At 49.4% G+C, this 27,279-nt stretch overlaps 1 protein-coding gene across 15 annotated transcripts in view; it reads left to right on the forward strand.

Annotated features, from left to right (window-relative positions):
* Fnbp1 (formin binding protein 1) overlaps window positions 1-27,279 on the forward strand; it is a 111,617-nt gene that overhangs the window by 81,758 nt on the left and 2,580 nt on the right. The window contains exons 8-16 of one of the 15 annotated variants that reach the window (XM_055600946.1): window positions 3,368-3,514; window positions 4,580-4,774; window positions 5,665-5,847; window positions 13,359-13,373; window positions 17,876-17,985; window positions 21,364-21,496; window positions 22,004-22,125; window positions 22,399-22,538; window positions 23,280-23,438. In XM_055600946.1, the coding sequence (XP_055456921.1) occupies window positions 3,368-3,514; window positions 4,580-4,774; window positions 5,665-5,847; window positions 13,359-13,373; window positions 17,876-17,985; window positions 21,364-21,496; window positions 22,004-22,125; window positions 22,399-22,538; window positions 23,280-23,438 (1,204 nt within the window). Of the gene's footprint in view, window positions 1-3,367; window positions 3,515-4,579; window positions 4,775-5,664; window positions 5,848-13,358; window positions 13,374-17,875; window positions 17,986-21,363; window positions 21,497-22,003; window positions 22,126-22,398; window positions 22,539-23,279; window positions 26,901-27,279 lie in introns of those variants that run through there. The other 14 variants (XM_055600944.1, XM_055600945.1, XM_055600949.1 and 11 more) reach the window with 14 other exon arrangements.

The following is a 27,279-nucleotide window of genomic DNA, read 5'->3' on the forward strand; positions in this document are numbered from 1 at the left end:
TGTGTGTGTGTGTGTGTGTGTGTGTGTGTGTGTGTGTGTGTGTGTGTAGGCCAGAGGTCAACTTGGTTATATATCTGTGTATCACATGAATGCCTAGTTGACCCTGGAGGTCAGAAGAGGGCTTTGGGTCTCCCGGAACTAGCATTTCAGATGATTGTGAGCTGCCATGTGGGTGCTGGGAATCAAACCTGGGTCCTTTGCAAGGACCCAGCACTTAAGCAGCCAGTGCCCTTAAGTGCTTGCTCAGCCATCTCTCCAGCCACTACCAGCAAGCATTTCTAACTACAAAGCCATCTCCCCAGCCTGCCACTGAGAGATGTAGTTTCAAATAAATGGGTGGGAGAGAGGAGAGATGGCTGAGCAAGCACTTAAGGGCACTGGCTGCTTAAGTGCTGGGTCCTTGCAAAGGACCCAGGTTTGATTCCCAGCACCCACATGGCAGCGCACAGCTGTCTGTCACTCCAGTTTTTAGTGGATCCAGCACCCTCACACAGATATGCATGCAGGCAAAACGCCAGTGTACATAAAATTAAAAAAAAAAATAACAATCATTTTTTAAAAACGCTTGCCATTGTTGTAGGGACTAGAACCCACATTAGATGACTCACAGCTGCCTTCGATTCTAGCTCCAGATGTGCCGTCCTCTTTTGGCAGTCCTTGGGCACTTCTGTGAACATCTGCACACACGTGGTATATATAAACTCACACGGACACAGGCATGAAAATGATAAATAAACCTTTAAAAATTATGTGTGCGACTAGGCTGGCTGGCCAGCAAGCCCCATGAATTCTCCTGTTTGTTACCCCTTCGAGGGGCTTACAGCTGGGTCTACCACACCCAGCTCTTTCGATGGGTTCTGGTCCTCAATCGTGCACAGCCATCCTCTCAGCTACTGCTCCCACTCCCGCTCCCCAGCCCCCACCGCAGGTAATCAAGCGACGGCCGGCAGTAAGAGCCGAGCACCGTGCTAGCCCAGGGTTCATCAGGTGCTGTGCAGTCATGCTGGGTTTTCACTGCGCCCCTGTCTTTGCGGGGGTTGACATTTGACTGCGCCTCTTCGATTCGTGCTTCCTTTGCAAAGGACACTCTGGCTGCAAGAAACGCCAGCTTAGCTTTAGGAAACAAAGCCGCATTCAGAGTTGGGGCATTTGAACAAACAAGTATTGTTTCCTTTGAATTGTTCTCTTTTTTCTTCTTGTTAAAAGTCGTGTGTGTGTGTGTGTGTGTGTGTGTGTGTGTGTGTGTGTGTGTGTGCATGCTAGTGTCCACAGGCACACAGAGAGGTTGGAGGATGACTCATAGAGATCCACCTGTCTCTGCCCCTTCATGCTACGGCTAAACGTCTGTGCAGGACTTCTGGATCATTTTTTTTTGGGGGGGGGCTACCTTAAGTGCTCAAAAGCGAATGAGAGACTCCAGCTGAAGCTCACTGTGAAGCGCTGGCTTGCCACACCTAAGCCTGACCTTGCATCCTTGGCACTGTACTCAGTCAGTAAATTTACAAAATCTATTTACTTTTTTACTTTTTCTGTTTGGAGCCTTTTGCCTGGTTTTTATTTGTTTTTGAGACGAGTCCTGCCATGTAGTTTAGGCCAGCCTTAAACTAGTGATCTTCTTTATGGTTTGAGTTCCAGATGGAGGAAACCCAAAGGAGCAGATTAAGGTAGCTTCCCCAGTTGGGTGTGATTCCTCTCGGTCTCCTACCCATGAACCCTCAGGCCAGTGTTTCTCAGCCTGTGGGTCGTGACTCCTTTGGGTTCTGGACCTTGGACCATTGGAAAACACAGATATTTACACTACAGCTCCTAGCAGTGGCAAAATGACAGTTACGAGGGCTGTGGAGATGGCTCAGCGGCCTAGAGCCCAGATTCAAGTCCCAGCACCTGCGTGCCATCTCACAACTCTCTGTAACTGCAGTTCCAGGATTTCCAACAGCCTCACATGGACATGCATGCAGGCAAAACACCGGTACACATAAAATTACAAAAGCAAACAACAACAAAAAAAACAAAACCCTGGGCAGTGACAGTACATACATTTAATCCCAGCACACGGAAAGAAATTACAGTTATGGAGTAGCAACAAAATAATTTTATGGTTGGGGGTCACCACCACATGAGGAACTGTATTAAAGGGCTGCAGCATTAGGAAGCTTGAGAACCACTGCCCTAGCCCATAGAGGGCAGGACACCGGTCCTGTCTCAGCCCGTGTTGCGCTGAGATTGTTCCTAAAATGTTTTCGTAAAAGATGGAGGGTGGAGAGACATGTATTGCCGAGGAGGTTAGCAATATAACTGAGCGGGGTTAGGGCACGCGCCTCTAATGTAGGAGGATCAGAAGTCAAAGCCAGCCTGGGCTACATGAAACCCTGTCTCAGGACACCAATATCATCCTCATCCATCCCCCGTGATGGGGCTTGTAGTTACTTTGAGTGTCACTGTGAGGCCCTGTGTTTGTTGAGGGTACAGAGTGTTGTAGCAGGGGTGTCCCTACAGCAGGAGGCGGCTGGTGCTCGCCACGTGGGACCAGCAGTCAGGAAACAAGGAATGATGAAGACTAGTGCTCAGCTCGCTTTCTCCTTATTAGTGTTTTGTCTGCATGGGTGTGCGCTGTACACCACAGCAGGCGATGCCTGTGGGAGCCGGGAAGAGGTCTCTGAGGCCCCTGGGACTAAAGTTACAGATGGTTGTGAGCCCCTGTGTAGGTGCTGGGGGCCAAACCCAGGATCTCTGGAAGAGCAGCCAGTGCTCTTAACCACTGAGCCACCTCTCCAGCCCCCTCTCCTAATATATATATAAACCTCGTGTTCCATTTACTTATTTAGTTGGTTGGTATGTGGTTATGGGTGCTTGTATCGCAGTGCACACAGGAGTCAGAGAACATACTATTTTCTCCTTGCTCGATGGGTTCCTGGGTCTGAATTCAGGTTATCAAGCTAGGTGGCAAAGAGGCTACACCTGCTAAGGTGTCTTGTGGGTCTGCTTTTTCCCTCCCAGGTGGAACTCCAGCACAAGGCATGATGACACCCACATTTAGGCTGGGTCACCCTGCCTCAATTAAACTAATCAAGAAAACCCCCCGCTGATACGCCCGGGGGGGCTATTCGGTGATTGTAGGTCCTGCCAACTGAAATCAATGTTACACATCACGGGCCCTATTGAAGTTGCAGTGCAGTTGTGTGAAGGGCTCTCTACACAGCCCAGCCATTCACTGAGCACAGCTGGCTGACCAATGATGGTACAATAAACCCATGCTCCTTCAGACCCCAGTCTGTCCCCCTGTCGTATTTGCTGGGGAACAATATCACCTCAAAACATCTACCTCAAATGGTAGTAGACCACTTTATACACGGTCTGGCTTTTGCAGAAAATCCAAGAGATGGAGGAGAGGCGGATTGTGCGCATTGGAGAGTCCATGAAGACCTATGCGGAGGTGGACAGGCAGGTGATCCCCATCATTGGGAAATGCCTGGACGGCATCGTGAAGGCCGCCGAGTCTATCAACCAGAAAAACGTAAGTGTAGTCGGTGGGCTTCTTACGGTTCAAGGTCTTTCTCCTCGTCCCTCTGGCACCACCCTGGTCAGCAACCATGGGGCAGGGAGCTGCTGAGGTGGTCACTGCACACTGAAGGCGCTCTTATGATGCCCTCCGTGTTTGCCCTTCTATGAAGCCCTTCCATGCAAAACCCACTCACAGAGTTATCACTGCATTAGATGGGAGTGTTTAGCTTGGGTCTGACTGACTTCTGGAAAGAGGCAAAGCTCTTTAGGGCACCAGTGGCCCAGCTGCCTGCAGAGTGTGGGGTGTTTTACACTGGATGCTGACAGCATCCCTCACTGGACAGTCGGTATCATTTTTAGATGTTGCCGAAAGTCCCCCTGGGAGGCAAAATTGTCTTGTGTGTAAAATAGACACTCAGATCCCTCCGTTCCAGTTTTTAATGCTCCCTGTTAAGAGCTTTGTCAGCCTGGTGTGCACAGGTGTCTCGGAATGTTTTAAATTAAGTATTTGCAGGAGAGAGCCCCAGGCAGTGGGTGGATTTCTTGTGTAGAGCTGTGATGGTAAGATTTCTTGCCTCTCATTTCATTAAGACGTGGTAGCTTTAAGCATCTTCCAGGGGCCTTGGCCAAGTTTGTGAGAAAAAAATTACCAGTGCTCCAAAATGCATCCTCCCTGCCTCTCACGACATCCTACGGGCAAGCTTTCTACCTGAAGGGCTCAAACTGATCTTCCCTTGACTGGGCTGTCTTTTGTGTTCATATTGTTGTCATCAGTTTTAGGTATCAGAATGATGTAAAAGTCTAAATGCAGCTTCCTCCAATCACGCTGTTTGGTGACATGCCGTAGGCGAGGTGGTGAAGGGAGGAATGTCTTAAAGGCAGAACACTGTGGGAGGTTCCTACGAGATGTGGAAAGTATCTTCAGCCCTCCCTGGAGGCAAACCTTCATGAATCAATATTCTAGTAGCTAACACACACTAAAGGAAAATCCACTCCCAGTAGGCTTTTCTTGGGCTGGTCTCTGTATGCATCATTGCCACTCCACTGTTGACGTGTTTGTTTGTGGGTGTGATTGCAGGACTCCCAGCTGGTTGTAGAAGCCTATAAGTCAGGATTTGAGCCTCCTGGAGACATTGAGTTTGAAGATTACACACAGCCGATGAAACGCACGGTGTCAGACAACAGCCTTTCCAGCGCCAAAGAAGGCAAGCCCGAGCTCAAGTTTGGCGGCAAGTCCAGAGGCAAGCTATGGCCATTCATCAAGAAAAACAAGGTACTGGCAGTCTGGACCCTGTGTGGGCTGAGACACAGTGCAGAGGCACGGAGTTTATCTTTGGGTCTTAATCAAACTAAGATCTGCACCTTCAGAAAGCGAGAGAGAGCAGTCAGCGTGCTGCGCTCATTCGTGATTCAAACGGTCTCTTTCCGGTGGTGGTGTCTTTGCCGTGGCCTCTGTCTTATTACAATGTGTTGTCACCTGGACTGGGTCACCCACACTAACATCACTGACCTCACCGCCCTTTCACCCACCCCTTGTTCTCCCAGACTGCTGGGAACCTCTGCTGGGAGCAAGGGGACAGTGTCCCATCTAATCAAGCTTGCCAGGCTTGGTTTTGACATGTTAACCTCTGTCTCCGTGAACATTTTTCCGTTCTCTTTCTGTAGTGCGGTATGTAGGTGCATGACAGCTAACCCGGCGTCCTAAAACGGGATGGAGGTGGCACCTGCATTAACCATAGATCAGGCTGACCGTCTTGAGTTTCAGGACAGAACGGCCCCTCTGTTCTTCCGCAACCTCAGTCATTTAGCCTCCCTTCCCCCCCTTCGAGCTGCGTTAGTTTAGGTGTGGAAACGTTTACTCCTAGCTTGAAACTGGTTTTAGAATGACTAACGAGAGCCTTAGCTTGCATGTGGCTGTCTGCATGAGCTTTGGGTCGTAAGGTCCTGCTGTCCTGTCGCATACTCACTGAACCTCTCCTCTTCACCCCTTCTTCTTCGTGAAACACATCCTCCGTGATTTCTTTTTGTACCGTTGCATCTATATTAATGGTTTGTGTTTTACTTGCTTTGGACCTTGAATATGATTTGATGCTTATTTCTGTTTTGTGTCTTCTTGTTTCTGATTTTTTTTTTTACTGTCACCGCTCCATCTCTCACACATAGCTTATGTCCCTTTTAACATCCCCCCATCAGCCTCCCCCTCCTCCCCCTGCCTCTGCCTCACCCTCTGCTGTTCCCAACGGCCCCCAGTCTCCCAAGCAGCAAAAGGAACCCCTCTCCCACCGCTTCAACGAGTTCATGACCTCCAAACCCAAAATCCACTGCTTCCGGAGCCTAAAGCGTGGGGTAAGTTCTGCTCTGGAATCCTGCGTCTCTTTCGCACTGTGTTGCGTGTCTCATTCTGCATAATTTTTGTCTGTGAATGAACCCAGTGTGTTTTCCCGTAACATTTAGAGGGAGAGAAAGGTTGAGACTAGGCTCCCAGAGAGCCAAAGAATGGCAGAAAGAAAGGGAGGAACAGAACAGGGTAGAGGGTGGGAGGGAGAGAAAGCCAGCGGCCTTTTATTCTCTAGTCCATGCTATGAGCACCCCCCACTTCCCCTTCAGAGAACTGAAGTCATTCAGTTTTCTCCTTGATCTTGCCAACTCTTAAACAGACAATGTGGAAGATGAGGAAGTGGCTGGACAGTCAGAAAGTCTATGCTGACTAATTCCAGGCAGTGCCGGTGATCCTCTGGCAAAGAGGAAGCTGAGCAGGCACCCTGGTTCCCTCGTGAACTTAAGGGATGGCAATAAATTGCCCCTAAACTGGAGAGGGCAGAACTCTGCAGGTCAAGCAGCCCAAATCCAAACTCAAAACTCTGAAGCTTTTTTAGCCCTACGGTCACATTGTGAGTGGAAAATTCCACACGTGACCTCATGTGAAGCGTCGCAGCCCTCAACCAGACTGTGGGCGTGGCTCAGACACAGATCCTTACATGAGACCAGGATGCCATCTCCAGGACCACAGAGACAAAACACAGAAACCAGAAGCATGCTCAAAATTCTCCTCAGTCTATGTGCATAAAACACACATGAGTTTCACATTCAGATTTGGGTCTCAGTCTCCTCAGCTCTAAAGCCTGAAGCACGTGTGGCCCCGGGCATTCTTGTGAGGATCACCAAACCTGCATGTCTTTGCAAAGGGAGAAGGCGCAACAGCAGTAACACTTACCAAGGGCTTCCTCTGTTCTCTCCCAGCTCTCTTGGCAGTGAAGCCAGTGTGCTAAAAGAAACTGTGGAGTCAGGACCTAAAACCAGAGTCTGCTCAGATGGTCTGAGGGTCTGCGGCACCCAAGTTCAAGGAGTTAAAAAAAAAAAATCTCTCAGAACGTGGTTGCTGTTAAAACTCAAGTTTGAAATTGTGCATGACGTTGCACGCCAGTCCTCGGCCTTCAGAGGATCTGAAGTTCAAAGACATCCTTGGCCATTCTGAGCTATATGAGATTCTGTCTCAAAACAAATGGCCATCCAGTTTGCAAGCACCCATAAAGCTCCATAGGAACTGAGCAGTCATCCAACAAAATACCAGCTTAGCTTAACAGGAAAATGTTGGAATGAAGTCAGTGGCCTCCCAAGTAAAACTAAACGCAAAGTCTGCTAAGCCTTATCCAGCTGTATTTCTAATAAACACTGGGCTGGGTGCGGTGCCTCACACCTGGAATCCCAGCACTTGGGAGGCTGAGGCGGGAAAACGTTAGGTTTAAGGCTGGCTTGGGCTGCACAGTCTCATTCAGGCTAGGCTGGGATGTGAAGTGAGCCCCTGCCTCAAACAAACAGGAAGCCTGTAGCTGCGAGGTCAGTGCCTCGCCCACTGCGGTTCTGTCGTTCGGTTTTGGCCTGTGAAGTTTTGCTGCAGATGTAGCTGCATGCCTTCTTCCTGGGATCTCCTGGCAGCTATGAACTGAGACACTTCTTTCTCTTCTTTTCTTTCTCTATTCTTTTCTTTTCTTCTCTCCTTTGGAGACAGGGTCTCTCTACATAGCCTTGGCTGTCCTGCAACTCACTGTGTAGACCAGGCTGTCCTCAAACTCACAGAGCTCTGCCTGCCTCCACCTCTGCCTCCCGATTGCTGAGATGAAAGGTGTGCAGCATCACTTCCAGTTCGAGACATTTCTGTGTAGTGCCTGAGAGCTCAGTTATCTAAAGCCAGAGCTGGGTTGCAGACCTTGGGCTGGTAAGATGCATCGGCAGGCAGAGACAGCTCCAGTGTCCCTTGTAAATGGAAAGTTCCCAAGTTGTATGTTTTTTGCTCCAACGTCCTCTGGCATGGGAAGAGATGCCAAACTTGAGCTAATTAGATGAGCATCTGCCCTCCAGGCCACCTGACGATGGATTTCTTCATCTGTAGAATCCCTGTACTGGGAGAATCTGCATGCCACAGAAACGGCATCCTGTCCGCATCTAACCTCAGCACTGCAGAGCCTGAAACAGGAGGATCGCAGTAAGCTTAAGACCAGCCTGTTCTTCAGAATGAGATCGAGAGAAAGAGAGAAACAAAGAAAGAAGAAAGGAAGGAAGAAAGAAAAGAGTACATATGAAAAAATAGTAGGGTCCAAAAATAAGTCACAGCTGAAGGAAGGAAGGGTGCACTTGAGACGATTATTTTACTTTTGAGGCTCCTTAGTTTAGCAAGTTAGAAATCGGAACTTTGGTCTGGTGAGCTGGCTCAGTGGGTATAGGCTGTTGCTGCCAAGCCTGATCATGTAGATTCTGTCTCCAGGACCCACATGGTGGAAGGAAAGAACCAACTCCTGCAGGTTGTCTTCTGACGGCCTCCACATGCACACCTTAGCATTCACACACACACACACACACACACACACACACACACACACGATAAATAAATGTGATTATGTTTTAATTAAATCAGAACTTTAATTTCCTGAAGCTGTCAGGACAACCACGGTCAGCAGGCAGAGTAGCTTCAGAAGTGGATGATGGGTCGTGCTGAGCTCTGTTGTTGGGACTGGCTGAGCAATCGGCAGCTTCTTGGCTCGGTTATTCTGGCTTTTAAAACTTTACTGTTCATCAGAGACATTTCCACGAGGTAACCAGGGTGAGCCAGGCTCAGAGTCAGCTACATCATGTTGCCACGTGATCACCCGTGTTTATCGGCACCTGCATCCGTCTGTCAGACCCTCAATGAAACGTGTTGAGAGTTTTCACGGTCGCCATTCACTTGCAGTCCTCATGTGTTTGCGTACCTGCTCCATGGCCCACATCACGAAATCTGTCATCGAGGGTTTCTGCGTCTGTGCCCTGGTGTCCCCTTGTGTGTAGGCAGAGGCCAAAGAATGTCTGTGTTCAATCAGCACAAGAAAAGATGGTTTTTAAAAAAATTCTGATTTCAGCAATTTTTTTTTTAATGGACCCTTTCCTGACGGTGAGTATATTCTCCCAATGACAAACTACACTCAGGCGCTGCGGCAGTGAGGAACACAGAGAGAGGTTTTGTTTCCATTGCTTTGTCGTACCTGATGCTTCTTCTTGCAGTGAGTGGTGGGAGGGTGGCATGGAGGGAAGGAAGAGAGAGGGAAACAGTAAGCCTTTGAAAAGAAAACAGCATAGACCCAGAGCCTGGGGAACTCCACCCGGTGCCTTGCTCAGCAGCTCCAGTGCTCTAGGTGCCCCTTGGCAGATCTGTGGCCAACAGGGTGGAACCCTGCTTCCGTTCCACTTTCTCCTGTGCTTGAACTTGAGACTACCACACCGGGGCAAATGCACTCAAGGGAGGGCTCTCGGAGAATAGCTGTGTGGCTGTGGCATGTCTTTTTGTTTTCTTCTCTCCCATTTTTTCGTTTTATTTTTTGTCTGTGTGCGTGTTTTGCCTGCATGCATCTCTGCACCATGCGTGTGGCTAGGGCCCTCAGAGTCCAGAAGAAGCTGTTAGAGCCCCTGGAACTGGAGTTACCAATGGTTCTGAGTCCACCATGTGGTGTCAGGAAATGAGCCCAGATCCTCTGCAAAAGCAGCAAGTACTCCTAACAGCGAGCCATCTCCCCAGTCCCCTGTGGGGTCTTTTAACTTATCACATTTCACAGCCTTCAGATTTGAATTCTAAGTATGTCCAAAGTGTAGAAATTATGTGCAAACATTTCTTTTTCTTTTTTGCTTCCTTTCTTTCCTGTTTTTTTTTTTTGTTTTGTTTTGTTTTGTTTTGTTTTGTTTTGTTTTGTTTTGTTTTGTTTTTCCCTGAAACAGGGTTTCACTGTGTAGCCCTGGCTGTCCAAAAACTCACTATGTTGACCAGGCTGGCCTTGAACTCACACAGATCTGCTTACCTCGGCCTGCCAAGTGTTAGGGCTAAAGGTTTAAACCGTCATTGTCCCACTCAGTGTGCAAACATTCCTTAGCATAGCTTAGTTTATTTCTAAACAATTACACAAGATTACATATTTTTGTTGTTGTAAGCCATTTTCTGGGGGATATTTATAGATGGTCTACACCACCAGACCTTCACTGTTCCATCTTTACACAAGTCAAAGAAAGATTAAAGTAGAGCGTGTCCCCAGAGCTGTGTGTGGAGGCACACACCTATGAGCCCAGACCCTGGGAGGTGAAAACAGAGGATCAGGAGTTCAAGGTTATCCTCCACTACCTGGAGGAGTTTGAGGCCACTGTGAGCTGTGTGAGAGAAAAGCCAGTGGGGTGTGGTGGAGATACAGATTGATACATGGAGGAAGGGATGGTTGGATGGATGGATAGATTGTTTGATTGATAGATGGTAGGTAGATAAACAGACTGATGGATGATTGATAGATGGACAGATGGATAGCTGGATATAGATAGATGATAGATACATAGATTGATTATGGTGGATAATTGATTATAGATGGATAGACAGACAGATGGATGATTGGTAGATGGTAAATAGATGATAGATGGATGGATAGATAAATAGATTGATAGATGGCAGATAGGTAGATAGATAGATAGATAGGAAGGTATCCTGAATTTGACTCTACAGAGGTTAATTCCATTGTCTTTTTTCTTTTTATTATTATTATTATTTACAATTTATCCACTTTGTATCCCAGTTGTAGCCCCCTCCCTCATCTTAATTCCATTGTCCATTGTCCATTGTCCAAGTGGAGATTTCCTTTCGAGCCTGTGCCAAGCCATTGTCTGGCTAAAACTAGGTGAGCCCTGGTCGCTTAATGTTAGAGCAAAGCATTGTAGAAATCCATTGTTGTATGTAACGCAATGAATGTGTGGCTCCTTCTTTCCTTTTCTTACCTTGTTCTCTTGCTGACTGTTGGCAGACTCAGTCTTTGTATTATCACAGAGAGCTCATGAAGAGGACTCTAGGGAAACCCACGCATGCCTTCGAGGCTAGGGACTATGTTGTAAGTCCTCGTGTGATACATATAAAGTCACAGCCAAAGCACTAACCCCTTGGACAGTGCCGAGACTGGGGACACAGGCACAGCTGTAACACTTCTCCCCCGCATTCTCTGGAGCAAAGAGGGAGTCCTGCTGTGTAAACTCAACAGCTCTTTTAGCTCCAAAACTTGTATAGAAAGACACAAGCTCCCTGATGGACAGCCAGTGCCCCTGAGACGTCCACTGAGCTGAGCTCACTGTCGGAGTGCCCCCCTTTTCGTCTTAGTTCTGGCAAAATCTTGAAAGAGCCTGCAGCGGCCACCTGAGCTGGATGTGGGTCTCTGGATATGACTGTATGGCAGAAAGTTACCCATAAAACACAGCTGCAGAAGTCACCGGAAAGCGGCAGCTTAGGCACGGTCACGTGCAGGCGTCCACATCCGTGTGTGTAGCCAGCGGGTCACTAGGGAGTCAGGCCATGAGCCTGGAGAACAACAGCTCAAAGAAGCACAAACAGAGAGTGTGCCGGGAGGTTTCACAAAGTCTCGGGCACTTACCGTCCCCTTTCTCTGTGCTTGAGGTTAGTGGCTGTGACCGTCCAATGACACATGGACGCGCTGGCTCTTCCCCCTCCCGTGTTACTGCTGCCCGCTTCTCCCAGAGCCCCTAACTGTCACCTGCAGCTGATGGCGTCTGGTCCCTCAGTCACACACTCGATGAGGCCCTTTGCCTTTATTCTCCCAGGAGAAGGCGTGCTTTCTAGTCAGAAGTGAGCTGACTGGCTGCCTTAGGACTTCCAGCCTGAGAAGCAGTCATCTTATGGCAGGGTTCTGCACACCTGAGGTGGCCCCTCCGCCACCTCCTGCCACCGCCCACTTCAGAAAATGGAATTGGAGAGTTTTGGTGTTTCTAAAATCCGAGTGTGAGAATTTAGCATCTCCTGTTTCTCTTGGAACAGATGTTCACTTTTAATCCCTTGTTCTTGTTTGGAAGTGGAAACCTTCCTATTGATATTACAAATTCGGCCCTAGGAGATTTCCATCACAGATTCCAATCATGAGAGGAGCTGTGGTAGGGAACAGATAGCGAGTGAGGTTCTTGAAATCCGCAGTAAGATCGTGTTTGAGGACATACTAGTGTGCCTTGTGGGGCCCGTCTCCTGAGTGTTGTCTGTCTGAAGGACGAGCTGAGCTTGCGACGGACAATCTGTGCCTAAGCTCCAGGAGGCTCATGAGGTTCACGGCCACAGTCTATGCAGACGCTTTTTGAAAAGCTGTCTAGCCATCTTAACAGTCTCTTCCTTCCATACGGGAACAGTTTCTTTAAAAAGTCATTGCCTATTTACAAAGCAGTAGCTACCTTTTTTTTTTTTTTTTTTTTTTTTTTTTTTTTTTTTTTTTTTTTTTTTAATAGATGGCATCTATGTGGTCCCGGGTGGCCTGTAACTCACTGTGTAGACCAGGCCTCTGCCTCCAGAGTGCTCTCCACCAAGCCCAGCTGGAAGTTCCAGCTTTAAAGAATCTTAAGGATGATAAAAAATATAAAAACTGGCTAAGGAATTTTAACCCCTCCCTACCCAGCATAAAAATCTAAGTGCACTTTCTCTGGTTGTTTACCCTTCATATATGTTTGTACTTTTCCACTAGTTCCTAGGACCTTCTGGGTTGCTAGAAACTAAGGCAGTGTCGCGTGTTGAACACTCCCTAGCCAGCCAGCAGGGTCTCACAGATATTGCGAGTTCTGTTCTGAGTTCTCAGAGGCCCCTTTCTGTGCTTGGAGTGCAGTGATCACGGGGCCTTTCTAAGCTCCAGGCCCAGCAGCAGGGAGCTGTGTGGCCCTTTAGTGATGGGCTCACTGCCCACAGCAGCACCCGGGAACTAAGGCAGCACTTGCCCCTGTCCTAAAGGCAGAGCCCACGAACTGCAGCTTCTGTTCATCCCTCCGCCAGCCGCCTAGCCCCCAGTGTGCAGGTGGGAAGAACCAGGAGGGAAGGTGCTTGGATAACTTGAGGTCGTCCCGGCCAGGGCTCTGCGTTGGCTAACCCTGTCTCAAATAAGATATCTGGGAGCGATTTGTACAGAGTGCTGGGTGGGTTTTTTTTTTGTGGGGTTTGTTTTGTTTTTCCTTTTAGGGTCATTATGTTTCACCCCTGTGCCTAGCAGGTTTAAGGCCCCGAGTTCTGTTCCCAGCACCGCCCCAAATCACCCTCCCCAGTAAGCTGAGGTGGGAGGTCACAGTGCAGGCCAAGAGGGAGCCTCCCCACACCTTAGCTTGGCTCCGGCACCCAAGCCGCCCGAGAAGAGTTTCTGTTACAACCAGCCCCTCCTGTGAACTTTTGCACAGATCTGCCCAGCCATTTCCATGTGTCGGCAGGGAGCTGATGTTATGAGTCCGTGGGACTGGCCAAGTGCCTCCTCTTCTGACGTGTTTTTTTTTTCTCTTTCTCTCTCTTTCTCTCTTCCCGTTTGTTTCCTCTTCAATTTTCCGTGAAGCTTTCTCTCAAGCTGGTAAGCACAATGTCCCCGTGCATGCCCCTAGCCTAACGGGTTTCTGGTGTGTGCTGTGTGTGCCAAGCCGTGGGCAGCCTGCCTTCAACATTAACTGTTCACGTTCATTTCTCCTGCTGGTGCTTTTGGCGGCATTTATTTGACCTCTGATGTGTGGCTGTCTTAGTCACTAAGGACATTAATGCTTAACATGAATAGCCCAGGCTTTGATCAACTGTCTGCGTTCATCTGCATGTAAAGCCCAGGGATTAGGGCTGCACCCACTGCTTCGTTTTGGATAAACTTAAATGGCTGGAAAAAAACTCCCTCCTGGGAGCTATTCAGTAGATATTTAAAAGACAAAAAACTGAACTAAACAGACAGAAAAACTCTAGGAACCTAATGGAGACAATCGGAAGGTAGAGGCAAAGAGATATCTTTGAGTTCGAGGCTAGCCTGGTCTCCAAAGTGAGTTCCAGGCCAGCCATGGGTATTTAGGAAGACCCTGTCTCAAAAAACAAACACTAGGAGCCTGCAGGAAACACTCAGACCTGTGTCACACACCTGGAAAGCCTGCTCAGGTTTTTGGTAGGGAAGACCAGTGGGAAGCTAGGGCCTCCTTGGGGGCCATGGGTAAAGCGATTCCAGGGGTCACAGATGCTTTGAGGACAAAGGGAAACCCCTCGTCCATCCTTGCTTGAGCTGTCTACTTAGTGTCTGTTTGTCTTGCTTCTCCTTCATGGCATAATTCTAATGAACAGCCAGAGTAATTGTTCGATTTATTAAAAGAAAATCCTAACTAACATAACTCACTATACTTTGAATATGAATGAGAACTGGGGGCATGACTCAGCAGCAGAGGATCAGCCTAACACACACACAAAGCCCCAAATTCTGTCCCCAACACCACAATACATACACACACGCACACATACATACACACACACATGCATGCATGCATACATACACACACACACATGCATGCATACATACATACACACACATGCATGCATACATACATACACACACACGCATGCATGCATACATACATGAACGTTACATGGAATCTCCCTGACTGCCAAGGCAGAGCGTAGTCTTGCATTCTCGCTGTGATGGACTGTGTTAACTCACCAAGGAGTAATGCACATGCGGGTGACCTGACATGGCACATGACAGTGACTTTCCTATAGCCGTGTACATAGATGTGTGTTCATGCACGTGTGGACACCATCACTTCCCAGTGGACTCTGCATTCAGCAGTCCAGTCAACCCCAAAGCAAAATAACATTTTGTTAAATAACATTCCTCAGAGGTGAACCCGAAGGAAGACTGCGACCAAGTGAGGTCTGTCTGGGAGCAGAAGAGGTGCAGGTGCTGAAAGGCTTTAGGAGTCCTTCCTTCTGGGACACAGACCCTTTCACAGCGTGGGCAGGAGCCGTTTGCTCCCGTGCCATTTCGAGATGGCTCAGTGAGTGGGGGCGCTTGCCCTTACAGGCGTGACGACACGCTTAGAGCCCAGGACCATCCGCAAAGCCAGGCATGGCTGCACATATCTGTAACCCCAGCGTGAGGGGTGGAGACAGGTGACCCCAGAGGACGCCACTGCACAGCCAGCCTCCCAGAAAAGCCAGCGTCGAGGCTGTGAGACGAAGAGAGGGAAAGACTCCCCGAGTCCTGCCGGAGTGACCTCTTGAGCAAGCGCACAGCCACACACTCAGGAGCATGTACCACAGACACGTACACAGACACGAAATATCTGGCACCGAATGGGTTTGCTGTAAAAGCAGACATCTGAAGAACCTGTTGTGCCCAGCAGCAATGTGGGCTCCAGCAGAAGATGAAGCAAGGCCAAATACAGAGCCCTCTAACCTGGGTGTGTGCGGGCACGCCCTCCAGGGCAGGTTCCAGCATCCTGCAAACTGGGCCACTCAGGCCACGTCAAGGACACCCCCTGCTCACTCAGAGCTAGAAACAAGAGCCCCTTCTCCCGAGAGTGGGTCACGTGTCAGAGCTTTGTCTGAGGGAATGTAAACTTCAAAAGCCCAAGTTGCTGTGAGAAGCTGCTGACCTGAATCTCCATAGCAACCAAGGTTTGAGGCTTCTCCGGGTGATTTGTTTTCAAATAACAGTGATTGGAATAGGCAGGGGAGCTGTGGAGAGGGAGCCGGCTGGCCAGCTAGGCTGGCGCTGTATCTGTGGAAGATAATGTGTAGGTCAGTCGGGTCATCCTGTTGTCCTAAGTACCCAGTGCTCTCCCTGCTGTGGCCAGCCACAAACCACCAGCCCAGCGTGTTCTGCCTCACACCTGTCCTAAATACATCCAGAAGATTCAGGTCACCCCCGAACCTGCCACGCTCAAGTGTGGGCAGTCTTCTGCAGCTGTTGTGCCAGACCGTGCAGCCATGGAATGTTTCCACCAGCACAGAAAGTTTGAGGGGGCTCTCTGCCCGCTGTCCACAGCACCTCACTTCCACTTCTGAGATTTAAAACAAAATCTCAGAGCTGGGAAGGCGAGTCGGAAGGTGAAAGTGTTTACAAACCCAAGCACGAGATCTTGAGTGTAAATCCCCAGAATGAGTGTGAAAGCCCAGCACCCTGTGGGGAGAGTGTGCAATGGAAAAACAGCCAAGAGATGCTGTCTCAAAGTCCTCAAACAAAGGACCAACATAGGAAGTTGTCCTCTAATCTATACACACACACACACACAATCTCAATCTAGGAAACAAGTACGGGATCGCCAAGACAGCTTAGGGGGGCAGGAGTGCTTGCTGCTAAGCCAGCTGACCTTCGGTTCCATCTTGGAGGCCCACATAGTGGAGAGTTGGAGCTGACTCCCACAGATTGTCTGATAGGTAAAAATTGTGAAGACGGCCTTCCCTCCAAGCTCGAGGCTTAAACAGAGTGAGAAGAAAGGTAGACACTCAAGACTTCCAACAGTGCACGTGGGAGAGGAAAAGCGCCTTAAAGCGGAGGTCTCGCTGAGGAGGCGTCAGGGCCTTACTTGGCATGGTGACAGGAGTGCCTCCAGTCCTCTCAGCCCTTCACCCCTTCCACCCACATACTCAGGGTGTCTCAGGAGGGAATGCTGATCTCCACGTGGTCTAAAGAGGCCAGTTATTTGCCGACTCATGTGCTTCCCAGCCAGCAGCCTAATCGGCCTCGAGGCTTCCATCTCACACACACACACACACACACACACACACACACACACACACACACAGTAAGCTGCTTGGCAAATCCAGCTGGACTCTGGAATCACGTTCTCTCAAGTAAAATCTCTCTTGTGACTTTCCTAGCCTTCTCTGGGTCCATTGAATACATTTCATTCTTTATGGGAACGGCCTCTCTTAAGGAGACGCTTTTGCAACACAGCAAGGCTGTGGCACATGTACGAAGGCCTGACTACAGTAGCCCTTTAAAGAGTGTCCCAGCCAGGTGTGGTGGCTCATACCAGCAAGCCGGCACTTGGAAGCCTGGGTCTACAGGACTGCTTCAAACTGAGAGCCGCCTGGTCCACACAGCAAGCACCAGGCCCAACTAGGGCTAAGAATTAGGAGAGAAAAAAAAAAAAAAAATGATGGGCTGGAGGGATGGCTCAGTGGTTGGGAGATCGCAGAGGACCCAAGTTCCATTCCCAGCACCTATCTCTTGTAACTCACACCCACCTGTAAATCAATCCAGGAAATCTAATGCCCTCTTCTGGACTCTGCACACACACAGTCACATTCACACATTCATACAGTCCTAAAATAAACTTCTATGTTGGGGGAGGGGATCAGAAGCCAGAGGTGATAGTTCACACCTATCATCCTTGTATCTGGAAAACGAAGGCAGGAGGATCACCGCCAGTCTGAGACTGTAGTCCGGTGGTAAAACACTTGCCTAGCACACATGGGCCCCAGGTTCAATGCTGCAGAAGAGGAGTTGGGTGATGTTAAGATACACTCTGACAGGAAAAGCAGGGGAGATTTGTTTTGTACACTGTGGGAAGTAGTTCCGGGGCCCCAAGGCAGTGAGGAGCAAGTAATACCCAAAGGGGATGATGCTGTTTTATTGTACTTTTGGCTCATATCCTCAAAGGAAAGTGACAGCCCATCTGTCATTTCGCACGGGCGGGAGCTCGGCCCCAGCCTGAGGAGAGATGGGAAGGGTTGCTTCCCCTAAGGAAAGCTGAGGCTTAGACACAATACTGAGGAGAGCTGGATTATATTACAGAAGTGTCACTTCCTGTGTCTCTAAATTTGTCTATGGGTTCCCTTCCCGGTCAGACCTGTGTCCTCCATCTCTCCTTGTGGTGTGGTGCTCCTGGCCTTGCCCCTGGTGCTCAGGCCCGTGTAGGTGACATGCAGTGGTTTGTGGGGCTTCTGAGGTTTGCATGTGTTTGGCTTTCGGGTCTCAGCTGGTGTGGCAGGAAAGCACAGCGGATTCTGGGAAGCCTCCACAGGTCTGCGGGCTGCTTTGCCCCCTCCTTCCCGGAAGCACCTCGAGGCTTTCTGGCTTCTCATTTCTGTCTGTGTCTGCAGGGTGCCACACCAGAAGACTTCAGCAACCTTCCACCCGAGCAGAGAAGGAAAAAGCTGCAACAGAAAGTTGATGATCTCAATAAAGAGATCCAAAAGGAGACAGATCAGAGGTAGGATGGATCACTGCGCCCTGTCAAACTACCTGAGCTCAGTTTGGAAAGTGTGTGTGTGTGTGTGTGTGTGTGTGTGCAGTACCCTCAGAGACCAGAAGAGGGTCTCTTGGGAACTCTTTGAGCTGGAGTTACAGGCCTCTGCCTCTGCTTCCCCAAGTGCTGGGATTGCAGGCGTGTACCACCACGACTGGCTGGGTGGTGGGTTTTGTTTGCTGTTTTGTTTGTTGTTCTGCTCCAGTCAACGGGAGGAAGACATTGGGGTTCCAGGGTTATGGGATGGATAGGAAGCTCAGCTCCACTCGGCCTTGAGATGCAGATGTTGGTGTGGCCGCTCTGATGCAGTAGTTGAGGCGCAGGGGCAGGGTGCAGGCCTCCATAGCTCTCGAAGATCGGCCTCTTGCCTCTGTTGCATTTCTGGGCAAGTTGACAAAGGGGGGGCGCGCTCCCGCCGTGACCCGAGCGCAGCAGCAGGTGCAGGGTGGACTCTTTCTTGATGTTGCAGTCACATGGCATGCGGCCGTCCCTTGCTGCTGCCTTCGGTATTGGCTGCTGCTGGTAGGCAGGGGGCCTTCTGGGGCTTTGCTCTCAGTCCTGACATTCTCAGGGATGGCGTCGCTAGGCCCCACCACAGGGGTGATGGCCTCTCCTGTCAGTGCCCTCGGGCAGTTCTTACTGGCATTGGCCAGGTCGCCTTGATATGGGAAGTCTCCGGAGTTTTCTCCTCGGGGTTGTTTTTTCGTTTTGGTACAAAGGATGGACAGTCGCCTGAGTCCCACCTCTCTCTACCCCACATCCTGCCTTGGAGTCAAAAATCTGTCCTTTCAGTTGAGGATAGTCAGCCTGCTTGTGGATTCTCAGTCTCCCTCTCCCCTTCTCTCCTTTCATTTCTTTTTTGGTTTGTTTTGACAGGGTCTCTTTCACTACATAGACCAGGCTGGCCTCAAACTCACAGAGTCCTCCTGAGTGCTGAGACTAGAGGCACAAGCACCCCCGTGCCCCTTTTTCATTTTGGGGAGGTATAATGGGAGTTTCATGGACCACCATTTCCCAGTAATGACATGGAGACTTTTTATTGATTGTGAAAGCTTGGCCTTAGCTTAGGCTTATTACCAACTAGCTTGTGTAACTTAAATTAACGTCATTTGTACTGATCTATATTGTACCATGTGGCTGTTTACCTCTCCTCAGTGTCTTAGCCCAGGCACCTGTTCCTTCCTCCCTGTCTGTCTTGTGGGTCCTCTCCAGATTCTTTCCCAGAGTTCTTATCTCTACCCGGAAGTTCCGCCTATGCTTTCCTGCCTTTGCCATGGGCTATTCAGTCCTTTTATCAAAAGGTGTTAGAGGGAGTGTTTATACAATATGATATAGCCATAAGAATAATATTACTAAAGTCTGGTTTGTACTCAGATCCCTGCCCCACAGAAATCAGCATTTGAACAATACAAACAACCTTTGCACAGTGCACAAGAACTGTCCCAGCAGAGGGTTCTTGTCTATTAGCTTTTTGAAAGAGTCTGGAATTCACTATTTTGGCCAGGCTGGCCTCAATTCACAGTAGCAATCCTGCTGTAGCCTCCCAAGCACTGGGATCATAGACGAAAGAGAGAAGTCACGTGGCGGGAGTAAGAGGCAGGAAGATGGCTGAGCAGTGAGGCCAGCCTGGGCTACAGAGTGAGAGCCTGTCTCAGGAAAAGCAAGGCAAGGGGTGGCGGGGGTCGGCCAATCTGTGGTTAAGCGTATGTATCCCTCAGCACCCACACCAGGCAACTCCAGCTCCGAGAGGGCCTAAAGCCTCTGACCTCAAAGGGCTCTGCACTTAGTGCACACACACTCTCCACACCTAACTAAAAACAGTAAGAAATGATTTTTAAAAAAAGGAAGAAAATAGTAAAGGTGGCATGCTTTCTAAAAAAAGATGTGTTTTATTAATTTTAAGTCTGTGTGTGTGCGTGTATGCGTGTATGTGTGCGTGCGTGCACATGTGCGTACCTGCCTGCCTGCAAAGGCCAGAGAAGTTGGATTCCCCTGGAGCTGGAGTTACAGACAGTTATGAGCTACCTGTTGTGGGGGCTGGGAATTGACCTCAGGTCCTCTGAGAGAACAGCAAGTGCTCTTAACCTTAGGCCAGCTCTCCAGCTCTGAAGGCAGGATCTTACTCATATTGAAAATCGTTCTGGTGCTGGGTGTGATGGCGTACACCTTTAATCAGGGGGAACAGAGGCAGGCAGAGCTCTTAAGTTTGAGGCCAGGCTGATGTACAGAGCACGTTCTAGGACAGCGAAGGCTACACAGAGAAACCCTCTCTCAAAAGACAAAAGCAAAAATCATTCAGTTCAACCGAGACTCCACAGACACAGAAGTCTGGTTCTTTAAGACTTCATGGAAGGAGGTCAGCGGGAAAGCGCTTCCTGCTCAAGCATGAAGAGCCAAGTTCTGATCCCCAGTGCCTGTATAAGAGGCGGGCATGGCAGTGCAGGTCTGTGACCCCATCGCTGAGCAGCCAGGAAGAGGCCTGGTCTCAGAAGAGGCTGGAGAGATGCCTCTGTGCTTAGAGGCGCGTGCTGTGTCCTCACGGGGCCATATTCCAGCACCCACAAAACATGCCCAGCATCCCACAAAGTTCCAAGGTGGGCAGGGTCAGCGGGATTTCTGGGTGAAGAAGCCTTGTGGGGCCTCTCTCAGCTGCACTCTCACAAACACAGAGGGTTTTGGTTCTTTCTTAAGAAAAGGAATAGGGGGCTGGAGAGATGGCTCAGAGGTTGAGAGCAATGACTGCTCTTCCAGAGGTCCTGAGTTCAATTCCTAGCAACCACATGGTGGCTCACAGCCATCTATGATGAGATCTGATGTCCTCTTGCAGATAGAACATTGTATGCATAGTAAATAAATCTTTAATTTAAAAAAAAAAAAGAAAAGGAAAGGAATAGGTAGACAGGAGATCAATGAAGACTGCCGATGTCCCCTCCATGTGCTCACATACCTGCACGCACACACGCACACACACACACACACACATATGAATATACATACACACATACCGTACACATGAATGTACAAGTACACACGGTAAAAACAGCGAACTTTTGAAGAGATTCATTCAAAGAGAAGGGATGATCTCACTATATAGCCCAGGCTAGCCTCCTGCCTTGACCTCCTGAGTGCTGAGATCACCGGTGTGTATCACCAAGCAAGCAGAATGATAGATTTTTAACAGCTACTTTTGATTTTACAGGCAAATGTGGTTAAGAGGAGGTGGGCAGCCTGTGATGTCAGGGATGGGTTTTCTGAAAAGGGCGGTAGGCTTTTTACACAGCTGGAGAAGACCTCCCACTGGCTTCTGCCTCGGTCCCCACGCTGCTCCTATTCCTTTCTCAGGGATGCCATCACCAAAATGAAAGATGTGTACCTAAAGAACCCTCAGATGGGAGACCCGGCCAGCTTGGACCATAAACTCACCGAAGTCACCCAGAACATAGAAAAACTGCGGCTGGAGACACAGAAGTTTGAGGTGTGGCGGGCAGGAAGAAGCAGGAAGTGGGGGATGGTGTCTCTGGGCAGGCCCCTGGGGGAGCCCCCACCCCCACCCCCCACTCTGTACCTTTTCAGTGGTAGGTGTTCTGGACATGCTAGGCTAACCAGCATGAGAAAAATCACCCTACTGACGTATCTGGGGGCGTGGGGTTTCCCAGGGTGATCTCAGAGCCACGGGACTGAGTCAGAAGGAAGGATGATTTATCTGCAATTACATGGCTGCCCAAGAGCATGGCCCAGTGGTGCCCATTTGCTGTGTGAGGTGATTGGTAAATTTGGTCAACAGGGTCCTCCCTACCCCTTCCCCAGCTTTGCAGGAGGAAGAAATGGTTGCCTGGGAGCCCACCTGTATAGCCAGCCAGTGCAGGCTCTGAGACATCAGCAGCAGCTTAAAATGACTGTCCATCTCTGAGTTAAGGCCTGACAGCTCATGAACTAGCCTAGGCTAGCCCAGGTCCAAGTCTTCTGTGGCTTTTGCTTCCAGGCGTGGCTAGCTGAGGTGGAAGGCAGACTCCCAGCTCGGAGCGAGCAGGCCCGCCGGCAGAGTGGAATGTATGATGGCCAGACACACCAGGCAGTCACTAACTGTGCCCAGGACCGGGAGAGGTACAGTACCTGTGGGAGTACCACAGCCTCTGCCAGAGGGGCTGTCTGGCTCAGCACTTACTTTTAAATTCTGGAATCTCTCATGAACAAAGGGCAAGAGTGTCTATTCGCATCACCTTTGATTCTTCCACATGAAAATATCTCAGGTTGGGCTGGCGATCTGAGGTGGCCTTAGCTCTGATGGCCTTGGTTGAGCACTGTTCCATGGGGGTGGAGGGAGGCAGGCCCATGCTTCCACGTCGCTATAGTTGCTGTATGTCTTCCTCTCTTGAGCAGCCCAGATGGTAGTTACACGGAGGAGCAAAGCCAGGAGCGCGAGCTCAAGGTGCTGGCTACGGATTTTGATGACGAATTTGATGACGAGGAGCCACTTCCTGCCATCGGGACCTGCAAGGCGCTCTACACATTTGAAGGTACCGCTGCTGGGTGCCTTGAGAGGCAGAGGCAGAAGGATCTCATGAGGTGGACAGCCAGGACTACACAGAGAAACCCCATTTTGAGGGGAGGGGAAGAGACAGCGTTCCCCAGAAATGCCCACAGGCCAGCCTGCTATAGACAGCTCCTCACTGACCTCTTCCGTGATGGTTTGAGGTTGCCTCGAGCTGACGGAACTAGCCATCACACCGGTATGGCTGTTTTAAATGATCTTAGAGAACTGTCTGTGGGCCTTGGCTAAGGAGAAGACACAGCCATATTGTGCCTGACAGAACTGAGCAAAAAGAAGAGGAGAGCCAAGGCCATCCTTGGATCCTCAGAGATGCTATGGGGAAGGAGCAGTAGGAGAGTGTCCCAGTGAATCCAGGTCCCCTGGGCTACATTTCCCGGGTCGAGGTGCCATCAAGGGGGAACTGCCCTGCAGGCATAGGAAAAGGAGAACCTTGGCCTCAGGAAATACCAGAAGGGGAAAAAGAGGAGGGTACTGGGCAAACTGAAGGAGGACCCTCGTCCCGCTCCCTGGCACAAGAGAAACTGAGGGGAGCGGCCCAGAGGAGAGCAGAGATTCACCAAGACTTGGGGGGACCTGAGGAAGGGCCCACAGACAGGAGGAGGAACCTGCCTGCGGCGCAGAAGACCGAGGCACGTACTCTGCACGGATCTCAGCCACAGCCCTCCCAGCCCTGCCCGAGACCTCACAGCTTTCTCTACTTCCGCAGGTCAAAACGAAGGCACCATCTCTGTAATTGAAGGGGAGATGCTGAGTGTGATCGAAGAGGACAAGGGCGACGGGTGGACTCGCATCCGCAGAAGCGAGGACGAGGAGGGCTACGTCCCCACTTCCTACGTCGAAGTCTATTTAGACAAAAACGCCAAAGGTGCTAAGACGTATATTTAATCCACTTAAAACAAAACAAAAACCCTGCAAAGTGTTGGAGTTGTCTCTCCCCACCATGGTGGCTGTACAGGCCTTCAAGAGGCCAGCAGAGAGCAAGCAACGCAGACACTCGGGGACTGGGGGCGTCTCGTGCCCTAGTTCACTTGTCCGACCTGGCAGTGTGCAGAGCTGCCACCGGCCAGCTTACAACTGTGTCCTTTGAAATCTGAGCAGTGTTCCCATTCCTTCCAACAAAATGTGTAGATTTTTAAAAACTGTATGGTGGTGGCTCATGCCTGTGATCCTAGCACTCAGGAGGCCGAGTCAGGAACATCCCTGTGAGTTTCAGGCTAGCCTGGGCTGCAGAGTAAGACTCAGTAAAAATAAATAAATGAAAGTTACATTTGTTACTTCATCAATGGAAGAAAAGTAACCTGTCCCTGCCCTTGAGTGAAGCCTCTGACATGTTCTTGGTGCCCACACTGGGTGCCCTAAAAGTTGCAGCTCAGGTCTCTGGGGTCAGCCTTTTATTGTCTGGGTGTCCGGAACAATCAAAAGAGGTCCAGGAAGGTGTACTCCTCAAGCGATTTAGTTTGACTTGTCATTATTAGATGGAGTCTCCTGGCTCCGTCTGATGGGCCTGGGCCGGTGGCAGAGTGTCTTCTGGCGGTTGAGGCAAGCGCAGGCAGCAGGTGGGTACCCAAGGCCCCTGCGGGCGAGATACTTCTCTAACATGGTTCTATTCCTGGTCGTGGCCGGAGCTGCGGTGAACAGAAGCCAGTGTGTCCGCTGCTGCGAGCAGTGGCCCCAGCATGACCCTTTTGAAGTGGACTTTCTTTTCCTTTTTAATCTTTGGAGTCCGTAAGACCCAGAGTTTGAATTTGCTAGACCGTTTGGGGATTTCTGGCACATTTGATCTGGCTAACTACAGCCAGAATAAAGTAAAAAGACTTAGAGTTTTGAAGGAATCTGGGCCATGTGGGAATTTGCATTTTTTAAGTCGGAGGGGAGAGTGTGACGCTGGTTGCACGCACGGGCAGCTGCCAAGCCCAGGACTGAACGGTGCCCATCATGACAGCCCACCTCTAGGCCACCACGAGCTAGCTGTAAATGGGTCAGAATGAAAAAGCATCTGTCCCCGCAAATCTTTTCTTTTCTGTTTTGGGGTTTTTTGTTGTTTTGTTTTGTGACAGTGTTTCTGTGCTGGCCCTGGCTGTCCTGGAATTTGATCTGTGGGCCAGGCTGGCCTCGAACTCAGAGGGCCGCCTGCTTTTGCCTCTAGAGTGATGGGATTAAAAGCGTACATCACCATGCCCAGCTATTTCATGTGTGTGTGTGTGTGTGTGCGCGCAGTGTCTTGCTATGTAACCAACACTAGCCTTAAACTCACAATTCTCCCCTCCAGCCTCATGATTGCTGAGAAATATTTTGAGGTAGTGATTGGCTCTTGGCAGTTACAAAGGTGGCACAAAGAGGTCCCCATGCTCTTCCTGAGGCCCCAGCAGCCACACCTCATAGTCTAGTTCAGTCTCCAAAATCAGGAAGCTGACCCGGCCTGCCTGTTGTTTTTTGTTTTGTTTTGTTTAATGCACATCAGTCTTGTAATTCCTATTTCCTTTGAGTAACTTTTGCTGTCACCGCATATTTAAAGTCAGCCATTCTGCGACCCCTTCAGGGGCAGATTTTCAGTCCCCCCTTCAAGTATCATGAACCTCTGAAGAGTGAATAGGAGGAAAGTACAAACTATGCATGAGACCTGGTGGCCAGAAAGACTTGAAATGTAAAGATTTGCCCTCTTCATTCCTGTGCAGAACTCACCTGTAGGCTGTCATTTCTTCTTCCTTTTGTTTTATTTTGTTCTCTTTATCCTCTTTGCCTCTAGGCTGTGATTTCTTCCTCTTTTTTTTTTTTTTTGTTTTTGTTTTGTTTTGTTTGTTTGTTTGGTGTTTGTTTTGTTTTGTCTTCTGAGACAGGGTTTCTCTGTGTAATCCTGGAACTGTCTCCATATACCAGGCTGGTCTGGAACTCACAGAGTCCCACCTGCCTCTGCTCCAAGTGTTTGACTTTAATTCCAGCACTCAAGAGACAGCTCTGTGGGTTCAAGGCCAGCCTGGTCTACAGAGTGAGTTCCTGGACAACTAGGACTACATAGAAAGATCCTCTCTTAAAAGCAAAAAAACATTGAAAGTCTCAAAGAGAGATCCAGTAGTGAGCTGGTGAACAGCCCCCTGGGTGAAACATAGAGGTTTCCCTCCGGTTTGCGCAGGTTGGAGTCAGGGAAAGGTCAGTTGCAAACTGGTCATGGTTTTAAGTGTGTGTTAGTAAGCTGAATACCTTAGGATCCTAACATGACCGCACCCAGCACTGACTAAATTGAATGGTACTTTGTAGTTTCCATCTCCTCAGTGGGGAATGATAAAAATTTCTTCCAATAGTTTGCTGTTTCAGAAGGGAGCTTGGAGGTGTGGTTACGGGATGATGGCTCAGCAGGTAGAGACATTTGTCCCCAAGCCTCATGAATGTGAGTGCTACCCCTGGGACTCCCATGGTGGAAGGACCAACTCCCAAAAGTTGACCTCTGATCTTCATACATCATGGCACTGTGCACACCTATACAAAACACACACAGATCAATGTAAAAAATAAAAACAAACCACTAGACAGTTGATCGTGGTGGTATACACATGTAATCCCTGTGCTTGGGAGCCAGACACAGGTGGATCTCTGTCAGTTCAAGGCTAGCCAGATCTATGTAGTGAGACCTTGTCTCAGAACAACGGAAGAGAAATGAGAGAGCTGAGCTGTCTTAGCCTTCTCCTTTTAGTGGAAAAGTATACCTGAAGTTAACTGCCACACCACCTAGCCTCTTCCAAACCCCGCCCTCCTGCCGCCAACCCCCAGAGGCCTAGCTGCTGCTCTCTGACTCCCAGAAACTCAAAGCACCGCTTGGGTTTAAAAATAAATAAATAAATAACGCCAGGGCACTTTCTGTGTGTGTGTGTGTGTTATCTGTGATGTACTTGGTCGTTGCCAAATCACTTAGATTCCTCCGAGCCTTGTGCAGTGGTGTCTCTTTTGACATCACTTTGTTAAACATGTCCATAATCCTGCCCCGCAGGGTATATTTGTATATATTGCAATTTGAAAACTAAAAGGATGCCTTGAACAGTGTTGTTTTAGTCTTTACCTGTCGGTTTGATTTGCTGTTCTCCTACCTAACCGCCTTTTTTGTTTTTATAACCGCTGGGGAAGCCCCTGGACTCTTGCACTGTAGCTAGGTCCCCGGCTGGCTGCGGCGCCCTTGAGTCTATTGTAAACCCCTGGCCTGAGTAAGTCGTTTCAATACAGCCGTCACGGTTGCTTCTTTCTGCTCTTCTCCTAAGAGAAAAGAACCTGCCTGTCATCCTCCAGTTGTGCCCTCGTATCTGCCTCTCTAATAAATGTTACTATTTTTCTCAGTGTATTTTAAGTGATTTTTCTCTCTTTTTTTTTCTTTGAGAATATTCTTTGTAATGAGTGTGCAACTCTTTCATCTCTAGTACTGAGGCATTTTCCAGCCAAATGCTTTTTTCCCCCCTAAATAATTCTGCCTCCCTGTTCTTACCTCTCCTGTCCTCAGGGCTTGGGAGTATCTACTTTTCTTGCATTTTCCCTAGCCTCTGGCGATGGAGAGCTTTCGGGCAGCCTTAGGCTCCCCTCTCGCCAAAGGGTCCATCCTACTGCAGAGCCACTACAGTTGCAATGGGATAGAGAACATTCCCTTTAGCTTCCTCATACCATCCTGGACATAGATAGATAGATAGATAGATAGATAGATAGATAGATAGATAGATAGATAGATA

This window comes from Psammomys obesus, unplaced genomic scaffold (assembly GCF_907164565.1).
Source record: "Psammomys obesus unplaced genomic scaffold, mPsaObe1.curated_primary_1811, whole genome shotgun sequence".
Classification (NCBI taxonomy): Eukaryota; Metazoa; Chordata; class Mammalia; order Rodentia; family Muridae; genus Psammomys; species Psammomys obesus.